Here is a 19,705-nt window from a genome sequence, read left to right on the forward strand (position 1 = left end):
TTATACCATGTGTTACAAATACTTAAACCTGCTTTTAATTATATATTCATTATTCCAAAATTATCATAATTATGTAAAAATTTGGTTATTCATCATATTCATTAGATGATGAAGTGAAAAATTATAAACTTAAATAACATTTTAAACGTTCCCAAATTATAAATTATTATTTATAACATCTGATCATTTTGATAAAATAGTCACCATAGACTGCTTTTCTTCATTTTTATATCGATTTTCTTTCCCATTAGATCACTGGTTGTTTTAATGATTTTAGAAAATAGTAAAAATTATTTTATTTCTTTTACAGCCAAAACGGATTCGATACGAAAATCTCCGAACAACATAAACACGTAAGTTATGCTCAATCTTGGGTGTTTGAATCAGACGGTGGCGGAGGAATGTGTCAAGGGGGCCACGAAGACACTTCACCTTCCTTATCAGCTGCTCCCACAGACCGAAGCTCGGGAGGACCTCCTACACCTATGCAGCAGCACACCACCGGTAGATAATAAAACTTATGAAAAAAATATTAGTTTATTTTGAAAATCACATTTTCTTTCAGCTGGTGTAAACGGAACCTTAGTCAGTTCTCCCGAGCCGCCACACCATCCCCACGAGGAGGTCGTTCTCCTGCTGCCATTTATGCCACACGGCAGCAAATCACCCAGCAGCATGTTCAGAATGTTATGCATAGTCCTCCTGCAGCCTTTGTCTCCAAAAATCCACAGCCAACTGGTGGCAATGCGCACCAGCTAGTCCAAAGCGATTCGTCTGCCGATTCCAAGTCATCTGCTCGCGATGCCGAATTTTCTAGAGAATTGGAAGCTGCCTTGCAGTTGATCCAGGAACTGGAAACCCCGTCAGAAGACCATCCCGTTGATGGACTCGGAAAACAAAGTTCTGGGTCCCCGACAGACAGTGAGAAGACACTTAGCGCTGGGGGTAAGCATCGATATTGTGACTCTCAAAGCACATCAGGGTATAGTTCACCAAGTAGAAGAGGTTATAGCATTCGGGCTTCCGATGCTGCTACCATCATAAATTTACACGGAACTCGTCCTAGAAGAAACGCTTCACGTTGCATAACTCTTCTAAATGTCGATTCCCGCGGAGCCATGACTCTGTTACCAGTGTCTTCCAGCTCCTCGTCATCTTCCAAAGGAACTTCCAACCAAACTCCTAGGTCTTCAGATGCGTCTTCGTCCACGGAGACTTTGCGAGCGGTTGGACAGCCCCAACCTTGGACGACTAATGTAAGATCCCTTTTAAGGAGTAAAAAACCAACAGGGGGACCAAAGTTGCCTCCAGAGCTAGAAGCTGCGATAGTTAAAGCGAAAGTTTAGCGTACCTGACCGACGTCGAACTGATGCAAAGGCACGAAAGGAATAGGGAAATCCAAAGGGTAAGATGAGGATAGTTAGGACTGGTTTGTGGCACGTGGTTGTGGTTTGAAGTTTGATGAAGCATCGATGATGGTGATGGTTTGAAGGTTGATTTGTTGATGTTGGCTGTAGATTCTTCGTAGGACTCTTCTTGCCTGAGAAACACTGCTGACTAACAGGAATGATAATTTCTTCGCATACTATCATCTTTTACATAAATCGCCTAGATTTTTTTTTCTCTTCCCATAATAATAATAATATCTATTATAATTAACTCGAGTTTGATACAGATTTTGATCCTAATATTAAACTCTCAGAGCACCAAAATCCAGTCGAAGGATTATTTCTTGCTTCTTTGAAACTATACATCTTCTTTTTAACAAAGTTATACTTTAATCTTTTATGGCACAAGTTATCAATTCTTTTAGAGTTAATGTGATTATTATTAAAGTTGATTGATTTTGGCAAAAGATCAGACTTTTAGGTCTATTTCAAATAGGTTTTGAATATTTTTCAACCTCTATTTATTAAAACAAAAATTATATAAATTTGAACCTTGCACGATTGATCCAAGTTTTTCACTTTCAGAAATATACTAATTATTTCTTTTCAGTACTAACAATAACATTAAATTATATATATATAGATATATATATATATATATATATATTAGTATTCTAACGTTGCAGGTATTTGGTTGTAGATTTGTATATCAACTTTTGAGTATAAATTTCCCTAAAATAATTTATAAAGCTAAAGTAGAGTATATTTAGAATATAACTAAACAGTAAAGTATATTAAATAGAAAATCAATTAATAATTATAAAAAAATTATAAATTATAAAAATGTCAAGATAGGATGTATATTTTGCATTTTGTATTATATAAAAAACACACTCTAATAATTCACATCAATGCATGTAGTATTTAAATAAAATAGGCTCATCCACACAATTAGATAACACTAATATTATTAAATTTATATTTATTTTTTTATTTATTTATGGTTAATGGGGTAGTTACAAAATTATTTGAAACAAATTTTGGCAAAACCTTGGTATAAGTAATTATTAAAAAATTTACTTTAGTCTTGAAAACTCATATTAAACCAAAATTGCAAATTGTTAAATTGGTGTTTATTAATATAATTGTAAATGTAGAGTAATTAGTAATTTTAAATGTAAGAGTATTAGTAGTATAACAATATTTATATCTTATAAGTTAGAAAATCCTAATTCTGGGCTTTGATTTATAAAATAATAAACGTACGAGTTTACAAATAATTAATTAAGAAAGCAAAAAATAAAACAAATTAAACACAATGATCAATTAAGACTGCAAAAAACATAGTATAGGGGTTAGTGAATTTAAAAAGGGGATTTGTAACGTTTAAAAAAAATATTACAGGAGTTAGAAACATTTTTGCAAAATTTGGCTTTTTTGGTACATATTACATTCATTTGAATTGAGTTCGTTAAAATTAAAATCTAGATATAATTGCTTCAACAAATTAAGAATTATTACAAATTAGGCACAATGATTAATTAGGACTGCAAAATCATAGCACAGGGGTTTGTAACTTATAAAAAAAAAGCTAGAAGCATTCTTACAAAATTTGTCTTTTTTGGTATATATTACAGTCAAGTTGAATAGAGCTCGTTAAAATTAAAATCTAGATTATAATTGCTTCAATAAATGAAGAATTAATACAAATTAAATACAATGACCAATTAAGATTGCAAAAACCATAGTACAGTAGCTTGCAACATTTAAAAAAATCATTATTGCAGGGGTTAGTAACTTTTTACAAAATTTACAGGCTTGTAAAATGTACAGGCTTTTTTTTGGTATATATTGCAGTCAACTTTAATTGAGTTCGTTTAAAATTAAAATCTAAATTATAATTGTTTCAGCAAATAAAGAGTTATTATTAGTGATCAATTAAGACTGTAAGAAGTATAGTACAGGGATTTGTAACATTTTTTAATAAAATTCAATAGTACAGGGGTTTGTAACAATTTCACAAAATTTCAATTTTTTTAATAAGGTTGGTATATATAACTGAAATCTAGATTATAATTGCTTCTACAATTTAGTTCCTAATTCAGATTGACAAAACAAAGTATATATATAATATTTTATTTAAATAATTTGTGTGGATGGGTTCAAAATTTTGTACAGTGCTTTTTTGTTAGTTATGATTAAATTAATTAATTTTTTTTATTTTTTCAGAAAATCCAACAGAGAGTTCAAAAGCAACTGTCAAACGGTACTCTGCCTCATTCGCATCAGATTGATTCTACAAATAATGGAATCGTCGAAACGATACGATAAATTCCAAAAATAATAATAAATCAAATTTGTTTCAAAATTTGATAGAAACTCTCTAGATTTTTTCAAATCTATAAAAGAGAACGCATAAAAATTTGTATGGAATTTTTTGCAATAATATGCCAAATCTTTATGTCCGAGGTTATTATATTGCGTATATTCCAATATTCCGATATATATGATACTCGTATATTTAATTATAATATTAGATAATAAGTGTTTTGTGTAGAAAAAAATTAATATAACATAATATAATAACTTGTTCGTAAATTACTAATGACGAGCGCGTATTCCGACCAATGAAAATGCAATTCAAGTAAATACCTGCATATATTTAACAATTTGTATTTATAAATGTCATCATTTATAGTCGTAATTTATAAAAAGTCTAAAATATGAATAATATTGCGTTATATGTACCTAATTAAGAAAACTTATACTTATTTTATTTTCATACGCCGGCGGAATCTATATCTGGTCTTTATTTTAATAAATTAAAACTTTTGTATAATAAAATAATTATTAAAAAACATATCTTGTTATAGTTGTGTATTAAAATTTAATATTGATAAAATATCTCGATTGGTCTATTAATATAAATTGTTGCAACGTTTGAAAAAAAATATCGTTTATTTATGAAATATTTATCTAGAAAAATCCAATTCAATGTTTTCTAATAAAATTTATAAAATAAATCAATATTATATAAAAAATAAAACTTATTATCTTTTATCAAAAGATAACTAATTATATTATATATTTAAGCCAGTGCGATTACTATAATCGCAAATATTAGCCAAAAGATTTATCAAGTGATATGTTAATACTATTAATTTCCATTTCTATATATTATATTGTATATTGTATATGTATATTGTAAATTGTATATTTTTTGAGCATAGTTTATATTATGAAATTATTAGGCAATTGCAGAATTACGTTATGTTTATAATAGTTTTAGGTGGATGTACATATATGAAAGGATATTAAGGCTCTTTTTTGTAAATATAATGTTGCATATTAAAAAAATTAACACATCAGATATACAAATATTTTTTATAATCATATCCTTATAAATATTTATATTTTCAGATTTTTCGATTATGAAGATATTAGTACTTGTTAGCAATTTGTTGAAAATTAAAGACAATCAATCAAAATATTAAAGGTATTTATTATTTATGTTTGGACCAAATTTGTGCCATTATTAAACAATACAAACTCACAAAAAATTGTGTCAACAAATTCAAAATAATGTATTTTAATGTGCCTAAAACATATGCGTTTACCAAGAGCGTTATTTTACTAAAAACTGATTTTCTCTCCAAGAAAATAAATTTAAGTAATTTATACCAGTAACTACGTTTTCTCGTAAATTAGTTGTAAGTGGCATTTTACCTTGGCAAGTTGCATGAACTTCCCCATATGTGTAATAATTGACTTAATAAACCGAAATAGAATTTAGCTATTTAAATTGAAGTGAAAAACCAAAATTAGTAAAATAAACCGTGGATATATATCTTTGAATATTTGAAAAAATTAAAACGGCGAAAAATTAGAAAAATAATCTATGGATATATATCTTTGAATATTTGAAAAATTTAATACGGTGAAAAAGTAGCAAAATAAACCATGGATTAGTCCAGTCATTTAAGCTTAAATTATGTAAGAATCTCGGAATTCGAGATACCCAGCTGTAAGTCTGTAAATACTTGTATATTACACCCTAAAGTTGTCACAAAATATGTAGGTTTTGAGATAACTTTAGGGTGTCAATATACAAGTATTTACAGACTTACAGCTGGGTATCTATAAATCCGAACTGAACTAGGGCTACATGACTTTTCGACCAGATTATTTTTTCAAATTTGGATGAATTTTTATATTCAAATCTCTTTTCTGAGGGCCGTTAAATTTTAGTATGTTCAGTATGGCCGTGATCTCATAAAATTTCGCCAAAATCGTCCAAGCTTCTTTGTCAACTAATAATTATAAAGAAACGACCTCGATGATCTTTACCAAAATTAATCAATGTGATTCCCAACCAAATTCTTCGAATTTTTAAAATCAATTTAGGATTGTGCACTAAAACGTAGACGATTTTTTTTAACTTCTCTAGTTTTTAATCCTGGTTTTCTTAATGTAGCCAAGTATAGAGATTGTATTTAGGAAGTATATTTATTTCTCAACATAGGGTTCAATAACTTAAGAATATTCGTCACGGATTTACGTACATTTTTACCTGCAAACTTAAGTTGTTTGTGTCGTGGACCCCTTAGGTTTTGCCATGGAATCCTATTTAGCCGATACCGATTTTCTTTATAAATTTGTATTGTAATAACGTTCAGTATTAAACATTTAAAGTAAAGATACTAATCCAAGTTAAGACATTTGTTAATCGACTTCATAATATTAATAAAATAGATATTAACCAGGTCCATATGGTATCAACTCTATATATCCACAATCGTGGATCTCTATAATTCATTTTTGTGGGTGTGGACCCCTTGAAAGTTGTCATGGTTTTCTGGGAACCACTTTGGTAATCACTGCTCTAAATACATAGTTGTATTTGAAATATTTTTTAAATAAAATTTTGAAGTTTGGAACTTAGCGCAACGCAAAATTTGAAGTGATATAAAGTTTAGTAAATATTGGATTCTGGTGGAATCAAATTTTTGGATGATCGGAACTTAAATTCATCAAAATGTGTCAATATTTGTTTAATATTTTATTTTTGACTTTTTTCGTACAGGTTTTATCGCCTCTTACATAGGCAATTATTACAACTGGCAGGCAGACCTGCCTGCAACCTGAAACGACGCTTAGATTGAGGTTTGAATTCGATACGAAGAATACCGGTTTTAGCCCGCTTAAATGTGAACAATACTGTCTCTAGGCTCAATAAATTATTATTGGGTTTCTTATAAATTGAGGTACGTTTTATCATACATATTCAAAATCTATAATAAAAATTAAGATATTCTAAGTACCATATTTGTATTTTTATTTTAGATATTCGGCTTGCTCATGGGTAAACGTTGGGATTTGAATCAGAAGTCTCATGGCATTTTTGGATAAATTGAATAGCTATGCCAATTTTTTTCATCGAAATATTAGACAAATATATATGTATATATATTATATAATATAATATAATACCCTACATGCAGTCTAAGAATTTTGTCCACCCTACCAAAATCATATATACTTTGTCCATGGGGTTAAGTTGAAAGTTAAAATTGTATGTAGTTGTATTACCATGTCAAAATAAGATTTTCACTAGTTTTACTGAAATTTTTAATACATTTTTTTTGAAAGATATCCTAAGTGAATTACGTTTAATTGGTACATGGACCTACGATTAGATAAAATGATTGCAGGCTGTTTACATAAAAAACGACCTAACCAAGGACGTTCTAATTCACAGCTCTTTTACATTCAAATGCATATGCATGTAAATAAAATATCGTGAACGTTTTAGTAACTGTATAACCTGATCGCTTATCAAGCTTCTTTCACACAAACAAGAAGAAAAAATATTAAATATAATATTTATAATAGCCAACATAGATTATTCACAAAGATAGAGGCATAAATACAATTTAAGGAGAAATAGAAGTGGCTATCTTCAAATGCAAAAACAGAATAGACATCCATCCTAACGAATCAAGTAAACTTGGAATGCCAGCCGACCAGGTTAATACGAAAATTACCTGAAGATCTAATTAAGTATAATTAATTTTATTACTTTCATTTTGCTATATTCTATTTCTTTTTTAATATCCCGTTATAGTGATAAGTCAAAAAGCGAAAATGAAAATTTTTGCATATCTTTACGTTTCAGAGGTTTTTGAACATTTTGGCATACATCAGAAAAAATGGATGTGTGTGAATGTTAGGTGTGTCCGCAATGTTTCGTCCACGTTTTCGGGCGCATGGATCAACCGATTTGAATGATTCAAAAAACATTCGATTCTTGATGAAAATAGAAATCGAGTTTTTGAGAGAACGTAGTATCTGATTTGAATGATCCAAAAAACATTCAATTTGTAATGATTGGGAGAAGTGATGAAAAGTTTTTGGCAAAGGCAGCCAGCCATTTTAAAGATACAGAGCTAAATACACAAAAAATAGCAGTTTTTGAGAGAACTAAGCATCCGATTTGAATGATTCAAAATTTTTCTGCTTGTTAAATTATCTCAACTTTTTTTTGTTTTGCACAAAAATTTTTTTTGTACATACATGTTTCCATTCTAATTCTGGCTAAAGTTCTAAACTTCACTTATATAGTTTAAATTTTCACTTTGTATTTCTGTTTTTATAATTCCTATGAATATTAGACAATGTTACAGTATTTATAATAATCTATTTGAAAACACGCAGTATTTCTCGAACTTTTCGTTACAGTACAGAAAGAGCCAGTAATTTGCTTTAAGGGGGTCTTCCTATGTGATGGGTTGAAAAAATCGATTTTTTTTTTCCATAAATTTCTCCCTTAACATGTCTAGAATACCGTAGTAAAGCGATTTTAGAAAATTCCAAGTCGTTTTAAAGATACAGCAGGTAAAAGAAAGACTGTGTTTTTCAAACTTTCCTCCATTGTATCTCAGAAACGGCTGGACCGAATTACTTGAAATTTACAGGGCACACTCAATATATTTAATCGCATGGAATGAACTTCGATTTTTCAAAACTTCGATTTTTTTATAGCAAAAAACAAAAAAAAACGCCTAATTTGCAACTTTTATTTCAAATGTCTATCAAAAATCCATTTTTTTTTATATTCATTTGATTATAGGTCATTCCATGCTTTTAAGTCTACAAAATAAAACGCCATTTATTTTGTGTTTTTTTCAGATAAGCCGATCAGCCGGAATCGTAGAGGAAGTGGGAGCTCTTTCTTTCGAGGCGGGGGTGTTCAGAGCGCTGTAACTCTAGTTTGACTGAATATTTTTAGCTGAAATTTTATATTTATACTGTCCAAATATGTGTTAATAAATGATAAAAAACTTGAAGCTCTAAATATTTACTGGTCGTAGAAAAAAAATCCTAAAATATCCCTAAAAAACAGGCCATCACATAGAAAGACCCCCTTAAGGCACGACGCCATACACCATCTGAGGTAGTTCCAGTAGATACGCCATTGGGTGAATCTATCTAATAAATACTATCTAATTTGTAGTTATCAATATTTTATCTTATATTTGATAGTAATCTATGCTTAATGTTGTAGTATGAACTGATTGCAAAATAAAGTGAATAAAAAAACAGTTCATAACTGGGTAAAGTATAAAAAACACGAAGTTAACAATGAATTTTTATCAGTTAAAAATATTTATTTAATATAAAAAATTGTGAACTCCGTATCATTAACCCCTGACAAGTGTGAAAGAGGCATTAACCTCGTATACCTGGCCGGCTCACGTTTGCTTGGGTCAGTGCTTGCTGTTTTACCGGCGCATTCGGACAGGTAGACGCAATCTCAACAGATGAAAATAAAAAATAACATAACAAAAGCAATTCAGGACATAAAGTGCACTAAAAACCACGATTTAACACCCCATTGTGCAAGTACAAATAGTTTAAAGTGCTTCCAAGTGATTTTTTCCAAGTGAATTTTTCTCAATATGTGTGAAAAGGATTCGAGTGTGAGGTTACATCCTAATAGGACATAAAAGTTTTTTTGTATGATGTGTTGTACGTTATTTTTTGAACAAAATGCATTCGACGCCCCCGATTTTGAACCAGGGTTGTACTGGGACAACCGTGGACAGTTTGCCGAAACAATTTGTGGCTGCTATGAGGACTTTGTTCGATATTATGGACGACCAGAAAACTGGGTAAGGGATGGTCTTAAATATAACTAGTGGGGTGTATGGCATCGTGCCTTAAGGCAAATTGCTGGAACTTCCCGTACCGTAATGAAATGTTCGAGTAATATTAAATCTTTTCAAATAGATTATTATAAATATTGTAACATTGTCTAATATTTATAAGAATTATATAAACTGAATTGCAAAGTTAAAATTATTTATTTAAAGGACACAAGTGAGCTTTAAAACTTTAGCCAGAATTAAAAAAAAAACAGAAAAAAAATTCGGAAAAAAAAATTTAAATATTTTTTTCAAAAGCATTTATGTTGTCAAAACAAGTAGAAAGTTAGTTGAATTATTCAAATCGGACGCTTAGTTCTCTCAAAAGCTGCCATTTTTGCACATTTAGCTCTGCATCTTCGAAATAGCTGGACCTGTCTTTGCCAAAAACTAATCACCACTTCTCCCAATCATTACAAATTGAATAAACTATAGATCATTTAAATCGGGTACTCCGTTCTCTTAAAACTCAATTTGTATTTTCTGCACTCTTTGCTCCGTATCTCCGTAACGGCTGGACCTGCCTTTGCCAAAAACTAATCAGCACATCTCCCTATCAATAGGAATCGAATGTTTTTTGATCCATTGAAATCGGTTGATCCGGGCGCCCGAAAACGTGGACGAAAAATTGTATCCATACATACACACATACATCAATTTTATCTGAAGTATGCCAAAATGTTCAGAAACCTTCAAAACGTGAAGAAATGTAAAAATTTTTAATTTCGATTTTTGGATGATTACAATAGCTTACCCTACGGGAAGTTAATAAACCATAGATATCTTTGAATCTTTGAAAATATTGCAAATAAATAATTTTTGCTTTTAAATTTTTAATACTTTTCTACATATTTTTTTTAGAAAAGAGGTATATAGTTCTTTGTTAATAAAAAATGGTTTTAAATAAAAAAAAAACAGATGATGGAATGCATCTTGGTCTGAAACGTCGTAATTAAAAATCTACAAAAAAATTGCGCACTATCTAAAAGTTAATATTAATAGCTAAAACTTTCAGAGAATTGTTTTTTATCAATTTGGAACCATTTGAGCCCTTGGGAGCAAGGATTTTCGAAAATGTCCATATTAAGGACCACCCTAATATGTACATATATAAAATTTTCATAGTCAAAATGGTCAAAATACTTTAAAAATTACATCATTTTATCTTTAGTCACTCATACAACTTATGTTATTAAATATTTGTGATTTTTTTCATGATGTTTTTTATTATGTATCATATTGTTACATCATATAATATTTTTTTTTTTTATTGACATATATACATTATTTTCATATCTCAGTCAGACAGAGGTGTCTGGTATGAGAGATTATGAAAAACAGTTTTCATATTTTATTATTAAATTAGTTTTTCATTTAGTTTATATCAATTTTCGTGTTTTTTAAATAATAATCATTTTAGCCCTTTTGCTCACAATTGATAAAAGAAATTGTTTAAATTACATAATTGAACTTTAAAAACATTTGTTTGCCATTCAGCAGAATTATTAAAGTTTTAGCAATTAATTTATAAAGTTATTTATATTTTATATAAAATTAATTACCCAAAGAATTTAGCATCTACAAAGATACTGTTATAATTTCATAATTAATTGACTCATTTTATTTAATTAATGTGAGTCTATCTATATAAGATTTATTTACTTTTGCTGTTTGGTTTTATTGTTATCTAAACTGTACTTATAGAAACTAAGTAATTTTTTTATTAGATTTTTTTGTGTTGTGTGAGGTCATTGATATATCATTTCAATAAAATATTCGCTATTTATAATCATGAGTCACAAAAGCCGTTAAAATTAATGATTGTACGCATCGGTGTTCTTTTATTTAATTTTTTTTGTTCCAATTCGATTCACTTAAAAAGTCTAATGATAAGCTCAACTTTTTATTAAGAAATTTATTGAAAATAAGCTTTTTAGGTCTTATAATAAGACGATTTTTTTAGATAAGTAATTAGTGTCTAATAATTAATTTATCCTATAATTTCATCCTTCATTGTAATCCATATTAGCCCCCATTTTAAACGAAAATGCTAAAGAATCTTCATTATTATTACTTAAAAATAATTTTTGTGTAATATAGTATAATTTATTATCAATATTTACAACTTAATATTTTATAACATAGTACATTTCATTATTAATTTTTAAAAATAATTTTTAAATAGCACACGGTGCATATTATTATTATTATTAATATTAACAGCCCCTTTACGAATACTTTAAAAATTGTTTTATATTTTATCCTCAATTTTGACTGATTTTGAAAACTTATTTAATTTCAAACTTCTCAAAAGTTATTCTTGCAGATTTGTATTTTATGTCGTAATATGTATTACAAGGAAAAATAAATTGAAATAACTTATTGCAGTTGAAGTAAATGTTTATGACTTACACGTCTAATACGATTTAATTTAATATTTCTAGTTATGTAAAATATGAATATATATATATATATATATATATATATATATATATATATATATATAATTATACATTCAAGAATGTCTTGTTTATTAGTACAGAACGCCAAATTAGGTTAAAACCAGATGAAAAATAAAATTAGATACTGCGAATAAAAAGAGAAATTAGATACAGTCAAAGTTTTTGTTCAGATTTTTTTTATAACTCTTGAAAATTTGTATTTTTTATTTAATTTAAAATTTAGACTTTTAAACACTCCCTCTTGGTGTTACTTCATGATATTTAAAATTACCCTACCCCCTCCAGCCAACATCACATTTATTTTCAGTTCCAAAAAAATCAATTTTTTTTTTAAAAATTGTGTTTTTTTTTTAATTTAGCCAAAAATAAATACAGGTGATTTCTTATTAGAATCCCTCTCCGCTTTGTAATATTTCATTATTTTTTGTCTTTTTTTTTTGCTAAAAATAATAAATAAAAAAATGCTAAATATTTGACTTGTTTTAAAAGTAATTTCAATTTTCATGTGCATCTTATTCTTATACATAGATAAACAAGTATATGTATGTATGTTCTTATAAATATCGAAAGTTGAGTATGCAATGTTAATTAAATTTAGATCTAATAAATTATCTAAATAAGTAATATCTTTTTTATTTTGTAGTAGCATTTATATTTTTTATTGTTTACTTCATTTATTTATTATTTTCCTTTAGTTTCTTTTGTTACTTATTACATATCTTGTATACTTTATATGATTTTTTTTTTTTACCTATGTTAACAGTTTTGTAGTATAAGACTCTAAGTCTTGATTGACAAAAGAATAAATATAGATTAAAAAAATGTAGTAGCCAAAAAATATTAGACAAACTATTTTTTTTTCTACTTCTTTATTCTAGTTACGTCCATTTAGCAGACATAGAACGACGTTGGCGAGATGACGAAGCTGCTGTCAGCCAAGGTTTACCTCGAGGAGTGATCGAGAGTCTCCGAAAAGTGACTCCACCGAGTGGCAAATTGTCCTTTGAAAGATTTTGTGGAGGCCTCAAAATCTGTTTGATACGGAACCAAGCTTTGCAGCAACAGCAAAAAGTTGGAGACCATACTAATAGAAATCAGGACCACCCTAAACAAAGATCACCTTCTGCTCCTTTGCTGGACATGAATGATCCAATAAGGTAATTAGATCAGAAATTAGTAGTAATATTTTTTTTAATTATAAAAGAAAAATTCTGAAGATTGCTGGTTTATAAATTAACCACTTATAAATTAACTAAATTTGCTTTAAAGCAAAACCATCCTGGTTTAAATTAACTCACATCAATAGTACTATCTGCATGAACAACCTTAAATTATGATGGTTTTCTTGAACTGTGTCAAATAAAAATTGGCAAGGATATGGCTAGGATTGGCAGTAACAAATTAAAATTAGATTAATAAAAAATGGTTGATGAATAAAACTACAGTATCTGAATGTTATAGAGATTTCTCTAACCATATCCTTTTGCTCAAAAACTTCTTTGTTGATTACTATTAATTAATTGAAAAGCTGCAATAAAAACAAAATATTTTGGAACTAAAATATTGCAAAACCCAATTGATATTAAAATGACCGATTGGTAAATTTTAATAACCGAGGTTGTGTATTGGCATTTCGAGATTTTTAATAAATATAGTACTGGTTATTTCATCATGCAGCCGAACATGTAGAACGTAAGAAATTTTCTTATTATGTAAGACTGTATGTAAAACGTAACTTTCTTATTCGAAATAATATTTAACTAGTGGGGTGTATGGCATCGTACCTTAAGGCAAATTTCTGGAAATTTCCGTACCGTAATTAAAAATCTTGGTACGGAACCAAAAAAAAAATACACAAAATATGTACACATTATTAAAATCTCTATAAAATATCTGATAATTTGATGTACATATGTTCAATAAACATTTTTCCGCCAAATGACATTTTTTTAACTTATTTTCATTGACAGTCCATAACGCTGGACCTGCCTTCTCAAATTTTATTTCAGTTCTTCATCTTGTCAATACAAATAAAATGTTTTTTGAATTATTAAAATCGGACGCTCCGTTCTCTTAAAATCTGATGTAACCGTCGCCAAAAACTAATCAGCACGTCACCTTATCAATACGAATCGAATGATTTGGAATTATTCAAATCGGTTGAATCGGTCCCGAAATCGTCGACGAAAATTTGTATCTGCACACACACACAAACTACACACACACACAGACATACATCCATTTTTTCTAATAGGTATGCCAAAATGTTCAGAAACCTTCAAAACGTGAAGAAATGTAAAAATTGTCAATTTTGATTTTTTGACGATTACAATAACTTATCCTACGGGAGGTTAATAAACCTAAAGAATTATTTGTAAAAATTAATTAAATCGATATATAAATTCATAATAAAGTTTTTTATATAGAAATCAGAAATAACGAGCAATGCTCCAATGAATAACACATTCACAATTTTATAGTTTTTGTGATAATGAAAAACTTCTTTTTGTGAAGTATTTGAGTGTATAACATTTTTTAAAATATATACCAATATAATTATTAAATAGAGAAAAAACGTAAGTTTTGGATCATCTTCAGCACATAAAGACAATCAATTTAGTGAAAAACTGACAAACCATCAACAATGTTGCAATTTTAATTATTTACGGCTAGTTATTGTTCAGTGTAAATTTTTATGTGAATTCTTTAACTTTTATATAAACTTCTTATTGCAAAAATTTTTACAATTCTATAGAGCAAAATCGTAATAAAAAAATTGTGATATCATAAAAATTAACATTTAAAAAAGACTTTTGAGATTTATCATACATCTTATTTTAATAGCAAAATTTTAAGTAAAATAAACTCGAAATAAAATTTTATTAAAATAGATGAAGTTTTAGGGTATTTTGGATTTATAACACTTCGGACGTGTTGACAAATTCTACTGATTCTAAAAATCTTCTTAAGTGAATCGCTTTTCATATTTTTTCTGTATGAAAATCTGTTATTTATCTCCTTGGTTAATCTGTTGATTTTATGCATCACTATTTGCATCTTCAACCGGTGGTCTCAACTTTTATTTAACTATAACATGTTTATATATAAGTTGTTATAGTAATTCTGGTTTCTACCTAGTTCATTATCATTCGAAAATAAACAAATCCAACAGCAAATCTCAATGGCGCGGTATGCAGTCTCACCACTCCACATCCGCTTTGAAAAACCCGACTACTTCCGTCATGGTTCGACCTTTGGAAACGCCGAACACCATTGCCCAACACAGGGCATTGAGTTTACCTCAATTGCAAATCCATAACAGACCTGGTGCAGTTGTCCAAACCAAGGTGCAACCTATCAGGCCGGAGAAGGATCAGCAGAAACTGGATAAAGCAGGTAGAGGGGGTAATATATTGTTCGGACGTCTTTTCGTTTAATTATATTGGCCATGAAGGTGACAAACTTCAGGGCATTAAGCTTTACACGGAATGGTTGCTACCCCTGGTAGAAGGGGTAGCAGAGTGTTTTAATTGAACTAGTTGTTCACTTCAAAAAGTAAAGTCCGCGAAACAACATGTAAATAACCAATAAAAATAAATATATCTTCTTTAATTATAACTTAGTAACAAATCATTGATTGTAATTAGAACTGAAACAAATACATTCAGTGTTTAATACAGTCCACAGCTACAAGGGTTAAATTATAACCCAACAACCTGAATTATCGAAGGAGAGTTTTAATAAATTATAATAAAGTAACAAAAGTACAATATTGTTATTTTAATAGGTTGGACGTCAAGTATATCTTTTTGGTAGTGAAGTAGATCTCTCTTACTGTTAGGAAAAATTTGACGTGGAAATATTTGTATATACAAAAGCTAAATTTATTTACTGTAGGCGAGTTGCATTTATTTGTCCATAATTGGCTAAAATTTTATATTTTTATTTATTTTTCTAGGTATACGCAACGCTTTACACAATTGGCATAAAGGTTTATTAGTAACTGCAAACAACCAAAATAATTTTGGTTTTGCCAGTGATGATATAATAGCTAGTAAAGATCCATTGAGAAATAGAGGTCTTGGTGATGGACAAACAGATCAACAGGTTAGTTCTTACTTATTCAATTTTGGTAAATAATTTTATATATAGAAAAGACAAATTAAGCCATTTATCTCTCACCATATCAAACCTACAAGAAAACGTTGACCTAAAACCTGGAACCGTTCGTCTCTTGATGTCATAATAAATGCAACAAGGTCATTTTGTATCCGGTTCTTAAATTTACATATCTACAGATGTCTGAGACGCCAGTAAATTGTTTTTTCTTATTTTAGGATTGTTATTAATGTTTTGTTGTCGCGACCATATGTATTTGTTGACTCGAAAAAGTAAGGTAAACATGTTTGTGGAATCAAAATTTTTAAGTTGCAATATTGTATAAATGAGAATAATCACCAGAGATAATATACGATGATTAATAGCAAAACAGTCTGAAAGGGATTTAAAACAAAGACTTTCATGGTTATCCTTTAACCACCATCATTATCTTCACTCTATTATTTCTAAAGCCCAATCCAATGTGGCTAATAATAATAAATTTTTTATCAAGTTTCTTTTTTGCAGACATCCACCACTGCTGGCTATTTCATAAAAAATACCCAAGAAGGTGGTAGGAAACGAAGAGAACCACGTCGTCACACTTTGCAGAGCGGAATCGACCATGCTGCCTTAAGACGCCTTAAGCAATTGGAGCAGGAACGTTCTTTGCTCTTGAGGGGCCTGGAAGCCGTCGATGCAGCCAGAGAATGGTATAGGGAAAGAGTGGCTGCTGTCCAGGATGGAATGCGCTGGTTGGGGAGGGCAGGAGCTAGAGTGGTAATTCAGGAAACTATATCTTGCCGAACTAATTTTAAGGCAAATGTTTAGAAAACCTGATTATTTTATTTTTATCAGGAACAATGGAGTGAATCGCATCAGGAACGATTGGAGATGCAGCAGGCTCGTGTGATGGAAGCAAATCGGCATTTAGAAGCTTTAGTTAAAACTTGGGAAAGAGGAGCAGTTCCACTGCACATGGACTTAGAATTGACGAAATCACAGATTGAAATGGTAATTTTTACTATATTATATATTTGCCAATTAGTTTTCTAATATTAAATTATCACAATTGTAGTCACCGCGAGCACAAGAACAACAAAAACTACTTTTGGAAAGGCTGAAACGACAAAATAGGCAACTCACAGAAGAAGTGAGCAGAAAAAGTGCAGCTGTTACAAGTTTGGAACGAGAAAAAGCAATGTTACTCAGAGAACTGATGATTTTGCAACCAAGAAGAAGTTTTCAATCCGGACCAAGAATGATGACAGCACCTCCTTCAAATAGTGAGGAAGAAGCTGTTTTTTAATTCCAGTAGGTGAAGATATAATTGATGAAGTAAAGTAGATCATACAGTTCATCTCAAGTACTTTATTTAATTTGGTAATTAATCTTAAGCTAATTTAAAAAAATTGATCACTGGATAAATATAATATATAATTCATTCATACTGCAATTTCATAATTTTATATATGCACATTTATTTGAATTTACAAAACCTTAGTAAATACAAAATATATCTTAAAAACTATAAATTCATTTATATAAATGCAAAATCTAATTAAAAACTAATATTGTACATTCATTTGACTAGTCTGCTAAGTTCATTTCCACAAATGCATAAATATTCTTAGCCTTCTTATTTCATTAATTATAAGATAATTCATATGACCATCATTTTAGATGCATTTCTCATTATATCGATATATAAGAATAAATTGTACATTTATTAATGTGACATTAAGTAGTTATGATTAGGCAATATTTCATAAAACATTTGCAAATAAAATACAAACTTTAAGTTTATGTATTATAAAAATACTTTATAATGAAATATTTTGAAGAGAATTTATACATAAATATTAATAGTCCACAATTGTATTAAGTTTGACCTATCACAATCTTTAATTTAGTTACAATTTCTTTTGCCAATATAGATGTTACTTTTTGAGCAACATATAGTGAAGTGGTTATTCCCTGTCTCTAAGTTTCATTAAAAATTTGTAAATAAATATAAAAATATAATTTTAATAATAATTTGATATATAGTCTTAATATGTAAGAAAAATGTATATTTTAACAAAGTTTCCCTGATACTCAATTGTATGTAATACCCTGCATGCATAAGTTTAATTAAATATATTTTCAAAATTTGTCTTATTTTCCTTTATTAGTACTTTTTACATCCCAATGAATACCGTCATGAGGTAAATAACTTTCAATAGTTGGAGAGATCCATGTCAAATACCACCGTTCACCAAAAACGGTGTGCAAATTCTTTTTAAATCCAAAGTCATACAGTCTGCTTTTTCTTTCATACACGACTGTTCCATTCTTCAGTAGATTGAAATGGTATGCAAACAAGATTGCAGTCAAGGCCAGCCCAATTATTGTTAATTGAAATAATGCTAAATATATTTGCTCTGCAGAAGGATATACAGCGAGCATTGCAAATGGAAATATAATTTTTGAGATATCCCACCAGCTTCTAAAGCTTACTCGTTCTAGTACAAAAAAGGTGTTGTAATATGTCGCATAAGATGTTGCAATGAACATATACAATACCAAATAAAAAAAGAATCTGTGATTCCTATGTCCTATACAGCAGCCTGTGAATACACAGTGATGGTCCCTTTTAAGAATACAAGTTTTACAAATGTTACAGTGCCAAGATCTGGGTGGTGCAAAGCACTCACAAGATGCACAGAATCTTCGAGATTTGCTATCATCAGGAGATAGAATTACTCCTTTGAGGCTAGTATCGCATAGAATTACTGCCAAAAAATTGCTTGTTACATTGTACAATAAAAATGATCCAAGAGCAAAATGTATACCATGCATAAGTGTTCCAGGATTATGCACTGATGGTAAAACTACCCACAATTCAAAATAATATATAATGGGTATCATAATTGCTAGGAATGATGTAGCTACTAAATCACTTGTAGTACGAGGAATGATGTTGCTTCTTCGTCTCATTTTCATGAACATTATTGAAATAGTAAGTCAATATTGGTATAAAACAATGAGATATGTCTAATTCTTCATTATATGTGAGTATAAATAATTTTGACTGTTCTTACGATTTGACATGTAGGTGTTTTCCAATTAATTAAATATTTAAAGCAAGTCCTATTGTTTTCAGGCACAGCCACTAACTGAATGATCAATTTCGTAAATTAGTTACTTATTGTTCTTGTTATATTTATAACTTAATCACATTAAATAAAATGTAAATTCAAATTCTGAATTTAAATAAAAACATTAATCAGTCTACTGTCTACTATTGGCACCCTTTGTCATGTGAGGGGCGACATTTTGAGACGTGAAGTTGTTTGCAAACTTAATAACATTTCGATTTTTAGATTTAACATTTAGATTTTTAAAAGACATAAATGTAATTACTATGATTTAAATAAAAGTCTTTACTTTAAATAATCTAAAAAATATAAAATTAGCTCTTTTGGTCATTCGGTCTTTTTGTCTGTTGGAACAAGTTCATAACTTTGTTAGTACTGCAAGGTTGGTATTTACTATCACAAAAACGTAATGT

General features: G+C 29.2%; 2 protein-coding genes across 2 annotated transcripts in view; one reads left to right on the plus strand and one right to left on the minus strand.

Moving 5' to 3' along the window:
• The window catches only part of LOC113363211 (tyrosine decarboxylase-like), a 51,232-nt gene that overhangs the window by 4,177 nt on the left and 27,350 nt on the right, over positions 1 to 19,705 (plus strand). The window lies entirely within an intron of this gene.
• LOC113363213 (probable palmitoyltransferase ZDHHC24) lies at positions 18,207 to 19,378 on the minus strand. Its single transcript, XM_026605696.1, has one exon. The coding sequence runs from the start codon at positions 19,141 to 19,143 to the stop codon at positions 18,310 to 18,312; it is 834 nt and encodes a 277-aa protein (XP_026461481.1). The 5' UTR covers positions 19,144 to 19,378; the 3' UTR covers positions 18,207 to 18,309.

The sequence above is a fragment of the Ctenocephalides felis genome, unplaced genomic scaffold (assembly GCF_003426905.1).
Source record: "Ctenocephalides felis isolate EL2017-DRISC unplaced genomic scaffold, ASM342690v1 CF-g0.4_SCAFFOLD_00845, whole genome shotgun sequence".
Taxonomy (NCBI): domain Eukaryota; kingdom Metazoa; phylum Arthropoda; class Insecta; order Siphonaptera; family Pulicidae; genus Ctenocephalides; species Ctenocephalides felis.